Below are 18,219 nucleotides of genomic sequence, written 5' to 3' on the forward strand. Positions count from 1 at the left end.
TCTTTCAAAATAAGAGATTTTTAATTAACTATTACAAAATATAATTATTAAAATCACATCATTGTTTCTGCTTAAACTAATTTAATGTTAAATAGTTATTTAAAAGGTCATATGATATGTTGACAACACTATGACAATTTTCTGACAGTTAAAGAAAACAAATCTATTGAAAAAAATGAATTGAAAGATTCAGTTTGATTAACCTAAGTTTTAAATACCTTATGAGCTTTTTTTTTTTCCCAACAGAATATCTATACTGATTATTTGAGAATTTCATACAATGTACCCCAATCACATCTGCTTCCCTTTCCTCCCAGGTCACCCTCGCATCTTTGTGCCCTCCCCAAAAAGAAAAGAAAATATACCAGGTTGAATTTGTATTGAGCATATACTCATTGGGGAATGGTCAAAATCCCAGTGGCCAGCCTCTTAAAGATAACTGAGACTTTTCCCACCCTACCCTCCACAAGAAGCCTTTAATGTGGTAGATAATTAATGAAAAGAGAAGGTGAAATTATTTCATCACAGAATGAAATTGAGGTACAGAAAGAGTACCCTAATTTATTCAAAAAACAACAATGGAGGATCTGTAATTCTTATTAACATTGAACTAAATATTATCTAGATTCCTCGGTTTAACTGTGTATATTATTTTCTGTGTATAAGTGTTTGTCTGCATGCGTGTATGTGCACTAAATGCATGCCTACTGCAAATTGAGATCAATAGAGGGTGTCAGATCTCCTGTAAGTGGAGATGCAGAAAGTTGTGAGCCATCTTGTGAAAAGAATACAGATACCTGAAAGATCAATACATGCTCTTAATTGCTGAGCCTGTCTTAAATTTATTTATTTTAATTTAACGAGTACTGGTGTTTTGCTTGCACATATATCTGCATATATATCTGGGTGAGCATGTCAGATACCCTGAAATTGGAGTTATAGACAGTTGAAAACTGCCATGTGGATGCCAGGAATGAACCTGGGTCTTCTGGAAGAGAAACCAGTGCTCTTAACTGCTGAGTCATCTCTCCAGCCCCATGCTGAGCCTTTCTTATTCCCCATTTTAACTATTTACTAACAATTTCAACAGAGACAGAGGTGAGATAGATGCTAAAATTCTAAACATCACATACCAATGTATCTTATCCTGAAGCCTTTCTTGTTATTGCCATGATCTGCAGACCATTGAAGAAATACTTCATGACCATTGCTTGTTACATTAAAAGCAGCTGAATAATCTCCACTGAGGGAAATAAGCACTGGACTCTGAATATTTGGTCCTTTAGAGAGAAAATAATATAATATAGATACAAATATATAATTATATCCCCGTTTATTTCCTGTGTTTATATGCTTAAAATAGTATGAAATATTAAAGTGGTTTAAAACCTGATCGATGTACCTTATCAATAAGGTAAACCTAATACAAAATAATTTTACTAAGCATATTAATGGTTTCTTTAAACTATAATTCATAAAAATTATCAATCTAACTACAATCTTCATATTAAATAGAGTCCATTTAATTAAAATATATCTATAAGACAAAAGTGACATAAGCAATTGTTTGTACTGAACATTCATATGTACAGCTAGAATATTTGGACTAAATTTATGAATATCCAGTAAATATAACCCATGGTTACCATCATACACCTGAAGAACATCAAATTCCTTTTCTGTTTGGAAAAATTCTATAAACATGCTGATATTATAGCCCTTTTCCACAGAGATGCTCCATGCACACATTTGCAGATTTGGGTAACTGTCAGGGTAGCCAGGACTCAATATGACTCCTGTAGAATCCAGTCGAAATTCATTGGCAGGACATAGCACTGTGAAAGAAGGCATCATTACAAGGATTTTAAAACATAAACAAAGACTGTATTCTTAATACCAAATACTTGTTTTATGCTCATTAACCACAAAGGAGACAATAGCTAGAATTTGTGTTAAACATTTTTATTGAGCTACTTAAAATACGATGTGAAGACCTAAAAAGTTATAATATTTGTCTCTTCTCTCCATTACATTGAAAATGCCTTCTTTATAGGAAACATATAATTAAATAAAAGATAATGCATTCATTTCCTTTTACTTCTTCACATTTCCCTAATTATTTCTGTATTCTTATACCTTTCCTTCTGCCTCTGTCTATATGCCAGTCCCATACTTTCAACTCAATTTCTTCTCATTCTAAACTTTCCACTCACTCAGGTGCATGGTCCAGTAATAAAAACCACTCTCTCAAGGCTTATGTCATGCACAGTTCTTTCTGGTCTCAGGAAAGTGAGTAAGCCCTAAGGACTTTATACCATTCCCAGTCACCAGTTATCCTGAAGCTCCTGGTGTTAGCTCTTACATGCTCACAAAAGCACAAATTATTAAGTCATATTGCTTCTACAATATAAGACATACTGAGAATAACAAAACAATATAATCACGTTCTATTATGCCCACCCAAAGACAATGAATTTTAATCTTGGGTTCATATCATTTGTATATTAGAACAAATAGTACAGATATCTATTTTAATTTAGGTTTCAAAACAGAGAATAGCTGAATGATTAGGCCTTTCTTACTCCAAAGATGTCATTTAAAAAAATTAAGTAAAAGATCATAGAGTTTTTAGTGTAGACTTGTTTACTATGAATCATATTGTGCATAAATATGATAAATAAACCCATACATATCAAACAGTATTAAAGCTAGTATAAACCAAAACTTTCTATTAAAATGAAGGATATGACTACAACAAAACCTCCAGTATATAACACTGTTAAATGTTTTTAACTTTAGGTTGTACCACAGTTTCAGTATTTTCACTGAGGACACTTTAGTGATCAAGAGAAGAGTGGAATGCAAAATTTTTAAGATTCTGATAGATTGGAAATAAATCGCATACCATTTCCTAATTGAACTAGCATGCATAAATTTCTATAATTTGATATTAAAACTCATCAAAAATAATTAGGTCATGACCTTAACAATTTCTTTAAATGAACTATACTTGAAAACATCCAATATAATGGATAGAATTTACTAAAATAAACAACAGTACAGTTTAATATTTTAGACAACTTAATGTTTTTGAGTTAATTTTCCAAATTCTACAAGAATTGAAAAAAATCATGAACTGAAGGAATGTAGAACTACTCTTTAACTGTGGAAAACTTGAAATATTTGAAAAGAAATTGAGGCAGAATAGTTTTCAGAATTTTGAAAGTGACTATAAAGTGTAGTGATAAACATACTATTACTAGGTCTAAGTGGGCCCGAGGGTTGAATAGGAATGTAATACTTCCTCTTTTGGAAAAATGAAAATATCTAACAATTTATAATTGAATGAAAACAGTCTAGGTGTGTTCTAGAAATTTTAAGAGGAATGAGCACTTTAGTAAGTTTGTGAAACTTAACTTAAACAAAACTGGTAAGACAGTTTTTTGCATTAATACTTTACCAGATAATGTTTTCATAAAGAAACTCCATAGACTTATTCTAATGGATGACCTATTAATTTTTAGTGACCCTCTCAAGTGTTCTGTGACTAGATACTGAATTTATTTGGCATTTTCTACAGCAGACAGAATAAGATATATAGTAATTAATCTAAAGAAAGATCCAGTTTTAGAACTGAGACATTGAAAACATGGGAAAAGATGGACTATGAAATACAAAGGTTGTCCAGATTAGTTTGTTTATTTTCATCAAACATTATCAAATTGTGATCCAAACATAGAAAGTATCTTTGCAAGAGTCTAAAACTTAACTTATCTGTTCTGATGTAGGAAAACAATCATGCCGTGACTCTGTCTCCTCACATTTTTATGCCTGTTGAAGTATTTCCCCATGCACTATCTCCAGAGAGGAAGAAACCCTATTTTTCCATTTGTTTTTATCTGTTCATGAATATGTGGCCTATATAATCCTAAATGGTTACAGAAAAGTTTTCCAAGGAAGAAAGAGTTGAATGAATGACATCTACATTGTGGATATAAGTTAGACTTCAGAATGAATACTCAACAAACATCAAGAGGTTCTAGCAGCCTTGACCGAGATCATAAGACATTGTCACAGGGTGACAAGTTTATCTCTGCCTTTCTTTCTGCTACATTAAGAGACTCCTCGGAAGATCCTTCATCATTTCATAAGGATTCCAATATGGTAGAAAAGCAAATGCTAATTCCTACATATTGCATGATTAGAATAATAAACAATGCGTTACTGTTATTTTGAGGCAGTCTCAATTGGTAATATAGAGTGGCTTCTACTTCAGTATATAGCGTAGGTTGGCTTATAAATTCTGGATAATCCTCTTGCATCAGCCTTCAATGTGTTGAGAATACAGATATGAGTCACATTGGACTCATTATTTTTGTTTTAGGTTTTCTGTCAGCAATTATGATACTACTCAGGAAACAGGTTTCCATATGTCAGAAAAAATTCAATAAAGAAAGTAACCCAAGAAGCTCTAATGTGGCATAATAAAATAGTTTAATTTTGTTCAAATTGGCTACCAGTTATACTCAGGTACTATGAGTTAGATTATGGACAGCACAAATCAACCGTAAATGATGTTTGAACATCTTAATTTTATTAGTCTTTCAAATTCCTCCTTTAGCTGTCTTGGTAACATAGTAAATCCCTTTAAATCCCTGTCCAGTTCTTTTATATGTCTCTTTGCATGATCAATGGACAGTAGAAAATCCTTTCTCTAAGCTTTTTCTATGAAAACTTTCATTGCTCATTTTGAACTTAGGGTCACATATGTCTCCATCAAGCTGTATCTGACCCAGAAATAGTTACTTATCATTTTTCTATAGCTTTCTGAGATGTGTTCTGAACATGGTGTTGTGGTTACTTGGAGGACTGCCATGGCCTTACATAGTGATGCTTATATAGCAAAGTCCATCAAAGGTTGTTTGTTTTTTGTTTTGCTTTGATTTTTGGTGTGTGTGTGTGTGTGTGTGTGTGTGTGTGTGTGTGTGTGTGTGTATGTTGAATCCTCCATCTTCTCATTCTTAATATGTAATAAATAAAGGGTTATATGGCTAGATTAGAATTATATTTTTCCAAATAAAAAGAATTATCACCTCAGTCTTTATTTGGTGTTTTGGTTTGGTTTGGTTTGGTTTTATCCTTCTTCTTTACCCTTATTCATACCTCAGAGAGCAAAAATACTTCATGTAGTTTGACTGACATCAGGCTAATTAAAAATATTTAAATCTCAGAAGAATAAAAGATTTTTTTAATTGGCACATCTGAGAAATAATTGAATTAAAAATACCCCATAGGGATTATATACCTCAGAATCATATTATCAGGCAAGTATTCAACACTGTAATGACATGTATTTTCTTTGAAAATTTGTCTTTTCTGCTTAAACACAAAATAAATGTTTAAGAAGTTAATAACTACAAGTTATATGTTGCAGTGTGTGTAATCCCAGCATTCAGGATGCAGAGGCAGGTGGAACTCAAGTCTGAGGCCATCCTGGACTATATAGCAAGATCTCCTCTCAAAAAGTTAATTAGCAAATAACTGCAAAACATCTAAACCTTGACAAACTGGAGGTGCTCCATCCATCTGCAGTCGTTCTCCAAGTCTGCAGGTCAGAATTGCATTTCCAACCAGTGTAAATCCTGGAAGACACTGATACCTGATAATATCACCTGTTAACAAAAAGAAAAGAAAAGAAAGAACTTCAGACAAGCTACGAAGTTTAACAGAATAGCTGCTTTCATTTTAGAAACAGACTTACTTTCATATACATTTTTAATCAGTGCAAAAATACCATCAGTTGTAAGCATGGGTTACTTTTAAACATTGAAGAAACAAGGATTGATAGCGCTGATCAACCACAAATGAAGGAAGGAGTAAGCTACCGATCCATTTTTGATGAGGGATACCAGCTACATAGAAGCAATTGCCACAAGGCATTTATTTTGTTGACATGAGTATAATCCTTCAGAATGTGTCTAATTGTTAGCCATGCTGTTGTTTATTATCTAGGTATAGTTCATGGCATTTCTTCAAGATTACAACACATATCTAATATGCCCTTGACACACAGCATTCATAGGCCCTGTTTACTGTTTCTATTCTTCTTTGGATTCTTTTTTCTCCTCCATAATCTCAACAAACCCCATCAACCCACAGGCTGCTGCAATTGTGCATGTTCCCTTTTCTTTTTAAGATAGATAGTTCTACTATAAGGGTATTCTTTGAAAATGATTTTAAAGACTTTTACCTATTTCAAATTCATCATCTTCTGTCAAAATTTCTGCATTAGGTACAGGTGGTGGAGGCTGGCACACTCTTAGTTGGTAGGCTAGACAAATAAACAATATTTGTTTATTCCTTTTGGATAAACTCCATGTATACACACACATATCAAAAATTATGCAAAATTTTTGGAAGAATTAAATGTATTTTCATTTGTAAAGTTCCAATTACTCATTTAAAAACAAGATGACAATAGAGGAGAAAACAATTACTTCTTTAGTTGTTAGAATAGTTTTGTGTCTTACACTGCATTTCTGCTCCCTCATTCATGTTACATGGTTTGTAACACCTTGTCATTTTTTTTCTTAGAATGATCATATTTTAGAAATATGTGTTTGTGTCTTTATTTGTTCAATGCTTTTCTAGCTGGAAGGTTCATCATAGAATTCTTTGCACTTAGGAAAGTGACTGACATCAAATAACAGCTCAGTTTATGGAACGTTTTAGGCAATATTATAAGTACTTTGCTAATAGCATCTCAATTGACCATCACAAAAAAAAAATCTTATATCTATGTAACTAGCTCTATAATGATTTCCATTTGACCAAAACTATCAAAAGGAGGTAAAAATGTCTACAAATCACACAGCTGTTGTGTGGCTGAGCTCAGTGCGAGCCTACTTCATCTAACTCTGGAATATGAACTTATCCTGGGACATTAGTGTACATGTGAGATACGTGTGTGAGGAATATAGTTTCCAATTATCACCATTGCTTTTAAAAGTCATGCTTATGGTTTAAACTGGTATTTGGTATCATTTAAAGACCATCAAAAATGTTTCTAAATCCAAACCTCATAGAAATCAACTCAAAATGATACTTAAAATCAATAATACCACTATATTTTATTAAAGTTTTATTTTCTCTGGGAATTTTTATAAACATGCTAAATTGTTGTTCATTTAGGAAACTGATTTGTACCTGAGGCAAATGAATGTGGTTTTTTTTAAAGATGTGTTAAATTTTGCTATGTAAGCTGACAAGATGGGTATATAAAGAGAACACGACATAAAAAACATACTAAAAAAAAACATACTAATTTAAACAACATGCCAAAGTATATGGAATAATGAGAACATGTTAATTTCCTCTTATTTCTAAGACAACATCTTCACTATTTCACCTATTGTAAGAGTATTACTGGAACACTGAAGAACATCAACTAGACCGGTTAAGGAAAACTCCTGTAAGAGGAAATTTTTAGAATAAATGCTGAGAACACTTAATATTTTTCCAGTTCTAAAGGGTTACAACACACAGAAGACATTACAGATTTGGGGACAAAAAAATAAGAAATCTTGCACACAAATTTTAGTGATAGATTCTGGCTGATTCCCTATCATATCATCTAACCAAAAGCCATCTATAAAAGGTTCGTTGGCTAGTCAATTTTCAGGTTAGTAAGGACCAAAAGAGGAATTTTAAAATATATAAATATATAGAGAGAGTGATGAACCAATAGAGAATGATGGATTAGCTTCTGCAAATTGTTGCCTGAACTGTAAAATTCTTTCTGCTTCTACTTTAACCTATTTATAAAATAATTCTTTGATAGAGTTTTTTTTTCTTTTGGTTCTTCGAGACAGGGTTTCTCTGTTGAGCTTTGTGCCTTTCCTGGAACTCACTCTATAGCCCAGGCTGGCCTCAAACTCACAGAGATCTGCCTGCCTCTGACTCCCGAGTACTAGGATTAAAAGGTGTGCGGTACCACTGCCCAGCTGGTTTTTTGTTTTTTTGTTTTGTTTTGTTTTAGAGTAAAACACCACATACACAGAAAAGATGCATTACTAAAGAATAAAACAAAACAATTTGACAAGAAAGTCCATGATAGAAAAACATATTCAGATTTTTTTAAATTTACTGAAAAATTACTAGAAATTTTGAAAAGTGCTTTCCTAAATATAGATTTTATAGGGACTGGTTCTAAAAATAAGAGGTAACTGTAAGAAAATAGTGAAGAGACTTTAAAACATAGACAAATAATGATACATAGAGAAACACTAGTCTATACCTAGGAAAATTCATTTGAATGTACAGCAGAAGAGAGATCAACCCAGACAATGGGAAAATGTGGAAATGCCACGTAAACCTGATTTTGCTTGCCTTTGTGAATTTATCTTTAATTATAGTAGTAATAATGAATTATTTCATTGTTTTAAGGCAGTATGGCACATTTGTGTTCATGTATTAGTTGTGGTTTCTGTCACTTGTGGAACATGATGAGAATTAGCTTCCTTATTCAGTTTTAGTGTGCAATAGACCAGAAGTTGTAAATTATTATCTATGAGGACCATGTTTGCACAACTTCAAATGGATGCTGTGAGCTAAAGTCTGCTTTTCTCTCTTCTGTTTCCAGTTACCATCAATTTCATAGGCCACAACCCAAGAAGCAAAGGGATAACAATGAGGCCAGGTAGGGTCTCCAGAACAATGTTCTTACCACTTTAATAGAAACAATAACACTTTTACCTGATTTATGGATATGAATTCTGAACAAAATTTCTGTTTTGTGAGGTGTTTATTTGTTTGTTTGTCATTGTTTTTTTGTTTTTTATGTCTTTTTTGAGACAGGTTTTCTCTGTATAACAGAGCTGGCTATCCTGGAACTTGCTTTGTAGACCATGCTGGCCTCAAACTCATAAATATCCACCTGCCTCTGGCTCTCAACAAAATTCTTTTTGCATAAAGTTTTCCTACCTCCCTCTTGGTGATTTCACTAATTCCTTTGGCTTCATTTCTTTTCTAACTTTAGGTTTCAATTTCAAAATCTACAACAAGCTAATCATCTCTTCTATGATCCTCAATGTCTTTCTCTATTACAGTGTAAAATTAAAATCACAAAATCATGTTTTATGTGTAGTACATATAATCGTGGCTAGTTTTGAAATGAATTAATATCCATATACTTGTCAAACTGTTCATTATTTAGGTCTCCAGGTAGACTCACCTGAGGGAAGATAATTGTTGAACCGCCTTTTATACAACCTGGTAATTACCCTGTTACTGTCTGTAACGCCATGAATATGAGCAAAATAAATGACAGGTTGGAGGTTTTCTGAAGATGCAGAGTCTCTAAATAAACAATTATTCTTTTCTAACATGTCTCCCAGATTTTAAAATAAAAAAAAATGAGGATATAAAAGAGGCAACTATGGGTTAGAAAGTTTCTTATGTGGAAACTAAGTAGAATCTGCCTGGAAAGCTCTTCAAGGATAGACTGTGGAGTTCCAACTAAGAAATTAGAGTTGGGAAGAGCAGAAGAAATCAGTTTCATCTGTTTCTCCCTGACATTAAAACAAAACACTGAAAATTAGCAAATAATATGAAGTTTACAAAGTTCTTTCCTGCTCAGTTTCTGGATGTCTGCTTCTTAAAATAACTCTAGATTTGAAGTTTTTTCTGCCAACATCTCAGTGTAGATAGATATATACCATATCATACCTGTTATGCCAGGATGAATAGTGTCCTTTAAACTAGTGTCATCCTTGGAATCTGAAGAAATTTCTTAACTAGTTATATCTACAGTAACTTCATTTCACACTGGAGATATAACTAGTTAGGCTCCACTGATATTGAATTAGGGTAAATTTTTAATTAAGTGACATATCCTTGTAAAAAGAAATAAGATGCTGAGTCATGGCCATGCTTTGTCATGAAGAGATTGTAGTGATTCACATAAAAGCTGAGAATGCAATACAATGACGACTGTCTGATCACCAGAAGGTAGGAGAAAGATGGGGTCTCATACAACCTTCAGAGAAGGCATGAAACTGTTTGAACACAATAGCTCACGTTTGAGTCCTCTTCTTACTTCAGAGAGTTACTTTTCTGCATCAGTGAATTTAACTACATCAACTCAACAGGTTATATTTAGGAGTATATGTATATACAAATTTATATTTGCATGTGATATTGATTTTGAAAACAGAGACTATCAACTTGAAGGAAAGCTAGGAGTAGTATATGAGAATGTTTGCAGCTACAAAAGAGAAGGGAGAAATATTGTAATACAAAATAAAAAAACTCAAAAACACACACAAAAAAGGAACTTTGCCTGCTTGTCTTTAGGAAAAACAAGGGAAGGAAGATGGGGGGGGTAGAGATAAAGGGAGGAAGAAGAATGGAAGGTAAGTGATGAGAAGGGATGAGGAAAAACAGGAGGGGGAGGAAAGAAAAAAAAGAGTCAGAAATGTAGGCATAAAAATAAAATTCTAGGCAGGTGATGTGTCATACACCTGTACACTTACACCAGAACCATTTGTGAGACTACAATGAAAAGATCACAAGTTCTAGGCCAGCATCAACTTAGGACAAGATTCTGTCAAAGACTGAAGAGGGGGAGAAGAAGACCTATGTGTTGCTTTAATCCCCCTAGTTCATGGTACTATTATTGTTATTCCAGAAATTCCATGAAACTAAATATCCATATTATTAATGGGAATTCAGTATGCTGTTTATGTTTTGTATCTGTCATATACATCACTAAACTGTTGATAATAATCTAGATGGTATTCAAAGCCCTTGCTCCTCAAGCATGAAGAAAAGAGCTCTGATTCCCTGAACCTACATCCAAGCTGGACAGAGATATCTGGTCAACCAGTTAGCTGGGATTGGTGAAGTCTGGATACAGCCACAGACCTTACTCAACAAATAACATAGAATGAGATTAAGCAGAACACCCAACATCAACTTCAGGCTTCTACATACATACTCACACATGTAAATGTCACCCCTCCCTCTCCATCTTTCTGCCTCCCCCTTCTCTCATTCTATTTTTCTCACACATACATACTCACTAGCATGCATTTACACACACTACACAGTTCCACACACAAAAAGCAAAGAAGGAATTTAGTTTGTTCATACTAGACACATTTCCTTCTACAATTGCAGAAAAATAAACAAGTATTGGAGTTATTTTCCTCATTTCCCTATTCTTGGTTGCAACGAATACACAGCAAATGTCAATATTTTAAGTTTATAGTCTGAGATTGGACGTGCTAATTACTTTTATTTTCCCCGGGTCCTGTTTTGAAATATTGATTTAATTCCTATGAGTCCTCCAGGAATCTTTTGATTTGACATACAATGCTTTACCATATATTCATTGAAGGAAGAAGCTTTGCTAGCCAAAAATTTGTCACCATCATATTGAGTAATAAGTTTTTCACAATCTTGTACTCTTCCATCCTTAGTCTTTCATATTTGTTCTTGCTTCATAAATAGCTTCTATGGGAGTATTTGGCAAATCTTTACCTTTTGTACAATAACTTATCATGGTTCATAAGGTTATTCATCAAGTAAGTTTATATTAGGTTCCTACTGCGTGTCATATGTGATGATAGATGTGAGAAGTACATCTGAAAAAGGTACTATTACTATTCCTCATACGTACATTAATAATGAATGAGAAAGACTGGAATCAAATAGTTAACCAGTAGAATTAGAATAGTTGAAGCAAGAGGTATGTGTGATGGTGGTAGTGGTATGTTGTGCGTGTGTGTGTGCGTGTGTGTGCGTGTGTGTGCGTGTGTGTGTGCATATGTGTGCGTGTGCATGTGTGTGTGTGTCTGTGTGTATATGTGTGTGTATGTGTGTGTGTTTATGTTTGGAAGAAGGAGGACACAGGGAAGAATAAACCTCCCAGAGAAGACAACATACATAAACATAGAACAGAAAGCATGGTGATTGTGTGTAAAAGCTCTGGGAGCAGAAAGAGGAAAAACAGGACTGAGCTGGGGAAAAAACAAACAAGAGTGTGTGGGCCATATTTTCAAACTATAATTACTTTAATTTGAGACCATATAAAAATCATTAACTTTAACCAAAACTCATTACAATAGGAATAAAAATAACAATGACCACAACGGAAATGGACAAGAGCAGATACTGAGTGAGACTGGTAAAGAATCTAGTCCAAACTATGAACCAGCAGGTATTTTTTAGCTACAAACAGTTCTTGAGAACATTTGAATTCCAAGAACCACAGGAGTAGTCCAGTATATCATCCACATAGGTAGCTATACTCTCCTTAAATACTAAGCAACATTTTTGTTTTATTAAAAGATAAGTTATCAAAAAGCTGCCTCCTGCCACAAACAACCTACCTCTTGCCACAGACTCCTCTATCACACAGTCATAAAGTTCTAAAACAATTGGCAAGTAAGTATTGATAAAAAAAAAAGTGTCTAAGCTTTGTGTGTTCGAAATAACAATACTTCTATGTTGCTAACATTTAACTTATTTTACTACTTGTTATAATTTGCCTGAAATAGAGACAATCTCCTCACTGATCATATTATATCATAGTGTCATAGGCCATTCTCAGTTTCACTTCTTTTGTCTCCCTCTGGTAACTTTCATAATCCGTTGGCTTAAAATCCATTTTTATGCACTCAATACAGCGTCAAGTAAAAGAGACTTTTGGTAATACCACTAACTTTTACCTTTTGAGTATGTAACTGACATGGAGCACAAAACAGTCAGTAAATAACTAATAAACACTTGTTGGGTGTCTAAGTTCAACATAATTTAAAGAAAAAGAGAGGTCAGTGTGGGAGCCCATTTTCAAGTTCCTCGTGGCTTTACCCAGCATGTCTGCATAGAGGATGATTAGGACCATGGACCTGAGTGCAGGTGTCTGAGAGGTCTGCACTTGGCTGTGCTGGGGGAGGAGGTCTTTTGATCCACCCTTTGGCGTCTCTATAAATACTCTGGGGCAGAGACAGTCAGGGCCGTTGGAAAAGATTCCAGGCCCTCTAGAGGCTATCCTTTATTTTCTATCTGTTTATTTCCGCAATATTCTCCACAATAAATCCTTTTATCTAATATTTCCTGCTGCTCACACTCAAGAAAACTCTGGTGAGCTGTGGGGTTGGTAGGTAAATGCCCCACAGGTCAGATGACTCCCCATGGGAGGCCTTACCTTGTTGGAGGAGGGAATGGGGGGATAGGTTGGTGGGGGAAGGCTGCAGAGGTGGGAGGATGGAAGAGGGGGATCTGTGATTGGTATATAAAATGAATAAAAAAAATTCTTAATAAAAAAAGAAAAAGAGAGAATTATAAATTTATACACCCTTAGATACCAAGCTAGTTAAATATTGTAGGATGGCAGAGGAGAGGTTCTTGGAGTCCAATCACCACCCGAAGAATGATTGATATTTGATGGCTGTCAGCAGAAAGAGAGTCATTTTTCAGTGTTGCTGGCTACTTATATGTCACCCATGGATAGTGCATGACCCCATATCCATGCACATATAAGTATTCTTGATTGGGTTTGTAAAAATAAAGAAGACATAAATTTGGGAGGAAATTGTGTTGGTGTGGAGACCAGGAATAATTGGAGGGAAGAAATAGAGGATAGATATGAAAAAGATACACTATACAAGTATAAAATTTTCAAACAATAATAAATTAAATTTTCAAAAAAAAATCTGTGCCTTGGTTTTCTCATTTATAAAATGGATATAAAACTGAAGTTGAATTAAAATATATTAAAGACTTAGAATGGAGAGAGAGAGACACACATGTTATTTCCATTGAGCCTATATGTCTTATCCAGTAAATGTTAACATCGGTATGACTATTGAAATAATTCTTCAATTCTACATGGAACTTCCATATTAGCTACTCTTCCTCACATACATTGAAAACTCCGCCCAACTTCCAATAACAGAGTGATAGATTCACTCTGGCTCTACACTCAGCAATATACTTTAAAATTGCTGAGGTTCTTTGCTGTTTTAAATGGGTTCTTAATATACTAGAATGTATAATCCAGAAACAGATTTTATGGTAGAACATAATGAATGTGTATTCTCTGGCCCTAAAACTAACAACTCAGTACTGCAAGAAAAAATGCTCAAAAATATTTTCATGCCCAAAATGTTAAATTTCTGAGATCCTCTGAGAGTTGCAATGTCTCCAGAGTCCAGGTAAGAAAACAATCAATCATGTGAAGAGGATGCCCATGAGTAGGAGAGAATTTTTGCCAACTATATATCTAACAGAAAATTAAGATACAGGATATATAAAGAACAATATCACCAACAAAAATAGTCAAAAATGCCTATGACACAATTAAAAATGATATATATATATATATATATATATATATATATATATATATATATAGAGAGAGAGAGAGAGAGAGAGAGAGAGAGGAGAGAGAGAATACATATATATATATATATAGAGAGAGAGAGAGAGAGAGGATATTCAATATATAATAAACAGAAATATCTGAGAAATATTTTAATAAGTGTTCATTTGGGTTCCCATGGAAACAACCAAACATCCCAGGCTACAGCAAAGACTATTGGTTACTCTCCACAAATTGATTGTAACATGCAATTACTGAAGACAGCTCTTACATATTTCATTGAACATTGAGAAGTGAGTTTGCTGCCTACATAGAGACTTCAGTATTACTTACCAGTGTTCAGAGTACTGGAAGTTACTCTGCTTCCTAGCAGAGAAAAACAGTAACTAACAATCCAGCTGTAATTTACATAGTTACTTGCCTGCAAGATATGCTGGTGTGGTAGAGGTACAGATGTTGTAGGAGTAATCAACCACTCTGATTGGACTTAAAGATCACTCTGTGAGATATCTGACACTGCCCAGGTGACCTAGAACCTGAGACTTAGATAGGCATGGACCTCGGAAAAACCAAATTCTACTGCTCTGCTAAAAGAACATAGCGATACAAAAGACTTATAACAACAGTCTGCTATACCCATAGATCAGTGCCTTGCTCATCCATCATCAGAGAAGCTTCCTCTTGCAGCAGATGGGAATTAACACAGAGATCCACAAGTGGATGATGTACAGAGAATGAGAGATTTGGGGACACTCAGACCTAAATAGGATGCCTTCATCAAACTCCTCCACTCAGGGCTCAAGGAACTATGTGGAAGAGGAGGCTGAAAAATTTAAGAGCCAGAGGACTAAGAAGTCTTCTGTGAGATAGTGTCTCCTAAAAATTATAAAGAAGCTATTCATGATACCTCAACATTATCCCTGCCTGAACAAGACCTGGATGCTGACAATATCAGTAAACATGCTGATGTGGAAGGAAGGAAGCACATGGAGTCCCACCCTTAACACAGAAACTACAGAGAAATAATGACTGCTAAGACTGGGAGAATTAGTCTTCCTCAGAGATAAGCCCCCTTATTCGGTATCCAGTACCAAGTGGTCTGCCCTGAAATCACATTCATGGAAGCAGTACTGAATATACATAGCCTATGTGTGTGTGTGCGTGTGCATGTGCGTGTGCGTGTGCGTGTGTGTGCGTGTGCGTGTGCGTGTGTGTGTGTGTGTGTGTGTGTGTGTGTGTTATGAATCTGAGAGAGATAGGGGGCCATAGGGGGAATTGGAAGGAGGGGACATGAGAGGGGTTGGAAGGATGAAAGGAAGGAGAAAATGAGGTAATTATATTTTAACTGCAATTTTTAAAAATACAGAAAGTACTATTAACCATCAAACTAAGTTTCCTGCTTTACACAAAGTGTGTTCTAGTTACTGCTGAAGAAGAAATGAAGGTCTAGGACAAAAATCACCAATTTAACATGGGTAAAAACTCATATTATTTCTGAACTGCAAACCATCTCATGTCTCTGTGTTTGGGGCTGCGTGGGAGAGAAAAGTTGACCTGGAACAGTGGTAGACAAAACACCACATTCAGTCACTGATGGAGGCAAGCAGTAAAAAATGATGTCACCTAAATTTTAAATAGTCTGTGCACATATTTTATTCCACATTTTTTCACTGAATGCTCTACTTAGAACATTCCCAGTTATGACTATTAAGAAAAAAAGACGCATAGAATAGCTCTTTATGGTTTCCAAATCCACAATTGATCTCAATCTCTATTCTTCTCAAAGGAAGCATTTTGTTTCATGCCATTCAGCTTTTAAGCTTCATTTTACTCTTTAAAAACAACATAGAGGCACTGTGTTCTGTGTTCCAGTATCTTAAAAGATAGCTATTATTTAAGTAAGTGCCATGTTTGAATGTGCATGGATATCTGGTTCCTGGCCCAATAAGTTTACTTCTAGCAATAGCTTTAGAATTTGATTCTGGCCATATTTTTTGGTTATTTTTAATTTCCTATTTTCTTTGCAGTGCAGCATCCAACCCAATTCCAGAAAAGAATGCCACATTTATCTATGTCTATTCAACCGAGCTATTAGAGGCTGTTACAAAAAAGAAAACAGAACCCAGGCAAATTGCCATTTTTTTTTCCAAACCAGAAAAGCACAAGTACATAACCTTTTTGCAAAGTAAGGACATACTATTCTTTATAGATGATAAAAATAATGTTCTCACTCCATTATAGACATTAAGTCCTGGGTTAGTTCAGTACTGACTCACATTAGGTCAGGTATGACAGTCTGTAGATAAGAAATAGGTCTGGGGCAGGGGGGGGGGCAGGGAGGTATTGATAATTTTGTACAAGGTTTTGCAATTTTTAGCAGTATTATTTTTAAAGTCACCTAAATTTAAACAGTTTCACTTGAAAGCATAGTAAAAGTTCTTTAATAAATGCTTCCCAAATTGTAAAGAAGATGGAAAACGGAAATATCCGTATGTATGTATCTGCATACACATATCACATTTGGAGAAAACCTGCTGAGTTAACACGAACCACAGAAGTGCTTTTGTTGTGCTTACAACTGTCATTTTTGTACCATTAATATTTGAGATAAGAACCTACTTTGCGTCTAGATGAGGGTGACTGTCAGAAAGAGGAGCAAATACTAATCCTTAGCTTAAGGATAAGAAGAGAATCTGTGTCCTGAGGAAGATTAACAGGAAACACCTTTAATTACTTTCCAGAATAAGGAGTCACAGAAAGCACTGGAAACAAAGGTATCAGGAGCTCTCAGAATCATCACAGGAAAATTCCAGTGTCTATTGCAAGAATAGACATCCTCCTATGCACATGGGTAATTGAAGGTATCATGACACAGCACTGAGTCCATTAAAGTCTGAAACAAAGGGCGCTGTTCTTTGTGGTTGAATTCCTTGCCCATTAGCAGATAACAGAGGGCATTAGCAGGGACAGTGTTTCTTTGCAGGCCTCTGTTTCTGCTCCTACTCATTCATCACCACATCCTGTGGGGCTTTTGCAGTAACATACTATACCTATCATTAGCTATCACTTTAATCCACTGTGAATATTCATAACTAAAATAAAAAAGTGGATATGTGCTGCTTGGAACTGACTTATTTCTGATAGGATCTGTCGCCTGTTGATTATAAACAGTTTCACTAAGAATGAACAGCAGACAAGGCAATTATTTGACCTTATTGGAGCATGATGTAAATAAAACTTTGCTGCAATAAAAATTATGAAATTAGAATACTGTTTAGGTCATACCATTTGAGCAAGGTTGTTCTACATCAGCTAATATGAGTGAATATTATACTCATACCACTAACATACATGTAGATCATTCCTTCTATCAAGGAAAACCAAAGATGTATTAAGATAACAGATCATAAAACCACTCTAATGTTTGGACAGCACTTAGTCCAGAAAACAACTATGCTTCTTTAATCTTTCCACCAAACCATCTCAAAACAGTTTAAAACATGTTACCTATCTAGCCACAGTGGATTTGAGATGCCATAGTGTCCATCAATGGTGCATTGTCTCGCTAATTATAACAAGTCAATAAACTCAATTCTGTTTAATAAAAGCTAGATTGATGATGATCTCTGGCTAAAGGAGACAGTAAGACAAAAAATAGCAGAAATTGTGATAAATATATTAACACAAAATATCAAAATATAGCATGTGCTTTTGATGAGACATCTATTTACTCACTGGGTTCATTTTTACTTATCTAAATAATAGTAAGTGGAATTATGTTTTGCTTATACAGATTGCATCTATGCAGTTATATATTAAATTTTACCATTTAG

General features: G+C 34.6%; 1 protein-coding gene across 6 annotated transcripts in view; it reads right to left on the bottom strand.

Annotated features, from left to right (window-relative positions):
* The window catches only part of Csmd3 (CUB and Sushi multiple domains 3), a 1,154,880-nt gene that overhangs the window by 86,136 nt on the left and 1,050,525 nt on the right, over window positions 1-18,219 (bottom strand). For all 6 annotated transcript variants that reach the window (XM_028867965.2, XM_028867960.2, XM_028867959.2 and 3 more), the window contains 4 exons: window positions 6,251-6,331; window positions 5,559-5,672; window positions 1,647-1,835; window positions 1,134-1,280 (listed from right to left, as the gene is read on the bottom strand). In XM_028867965.2, the coding sequence (XP_028723798.1) occupies window positions 1,134-1,280; window positions 1,647-1,835; window positions 5,559-5,672; window positions 6,251-6,331 (531 nt within the window). The remainder of the gene's footprint in view (window positions 1-1,133; window positions 1,281-1,646; window positions 1,836-5,558; window positions 5,673-6,250; window positions 6,332-18,219) is intronic.

Source organism: Peromyscus leucopus, chromosome 20 (assembly GCF_004664715.2).
Source record: "Peromyscus leucopus breed LL Stock chromosome 20, UCI_PerLeu_2.1, whole genome shotgun sequence".
NCBI classification, from domain to species: Eukaryota; Metazoa; Chordata; class Mammalia; order Rodentia; family Cricetidae; genus Peromyscus; species Peromyscus leucopus.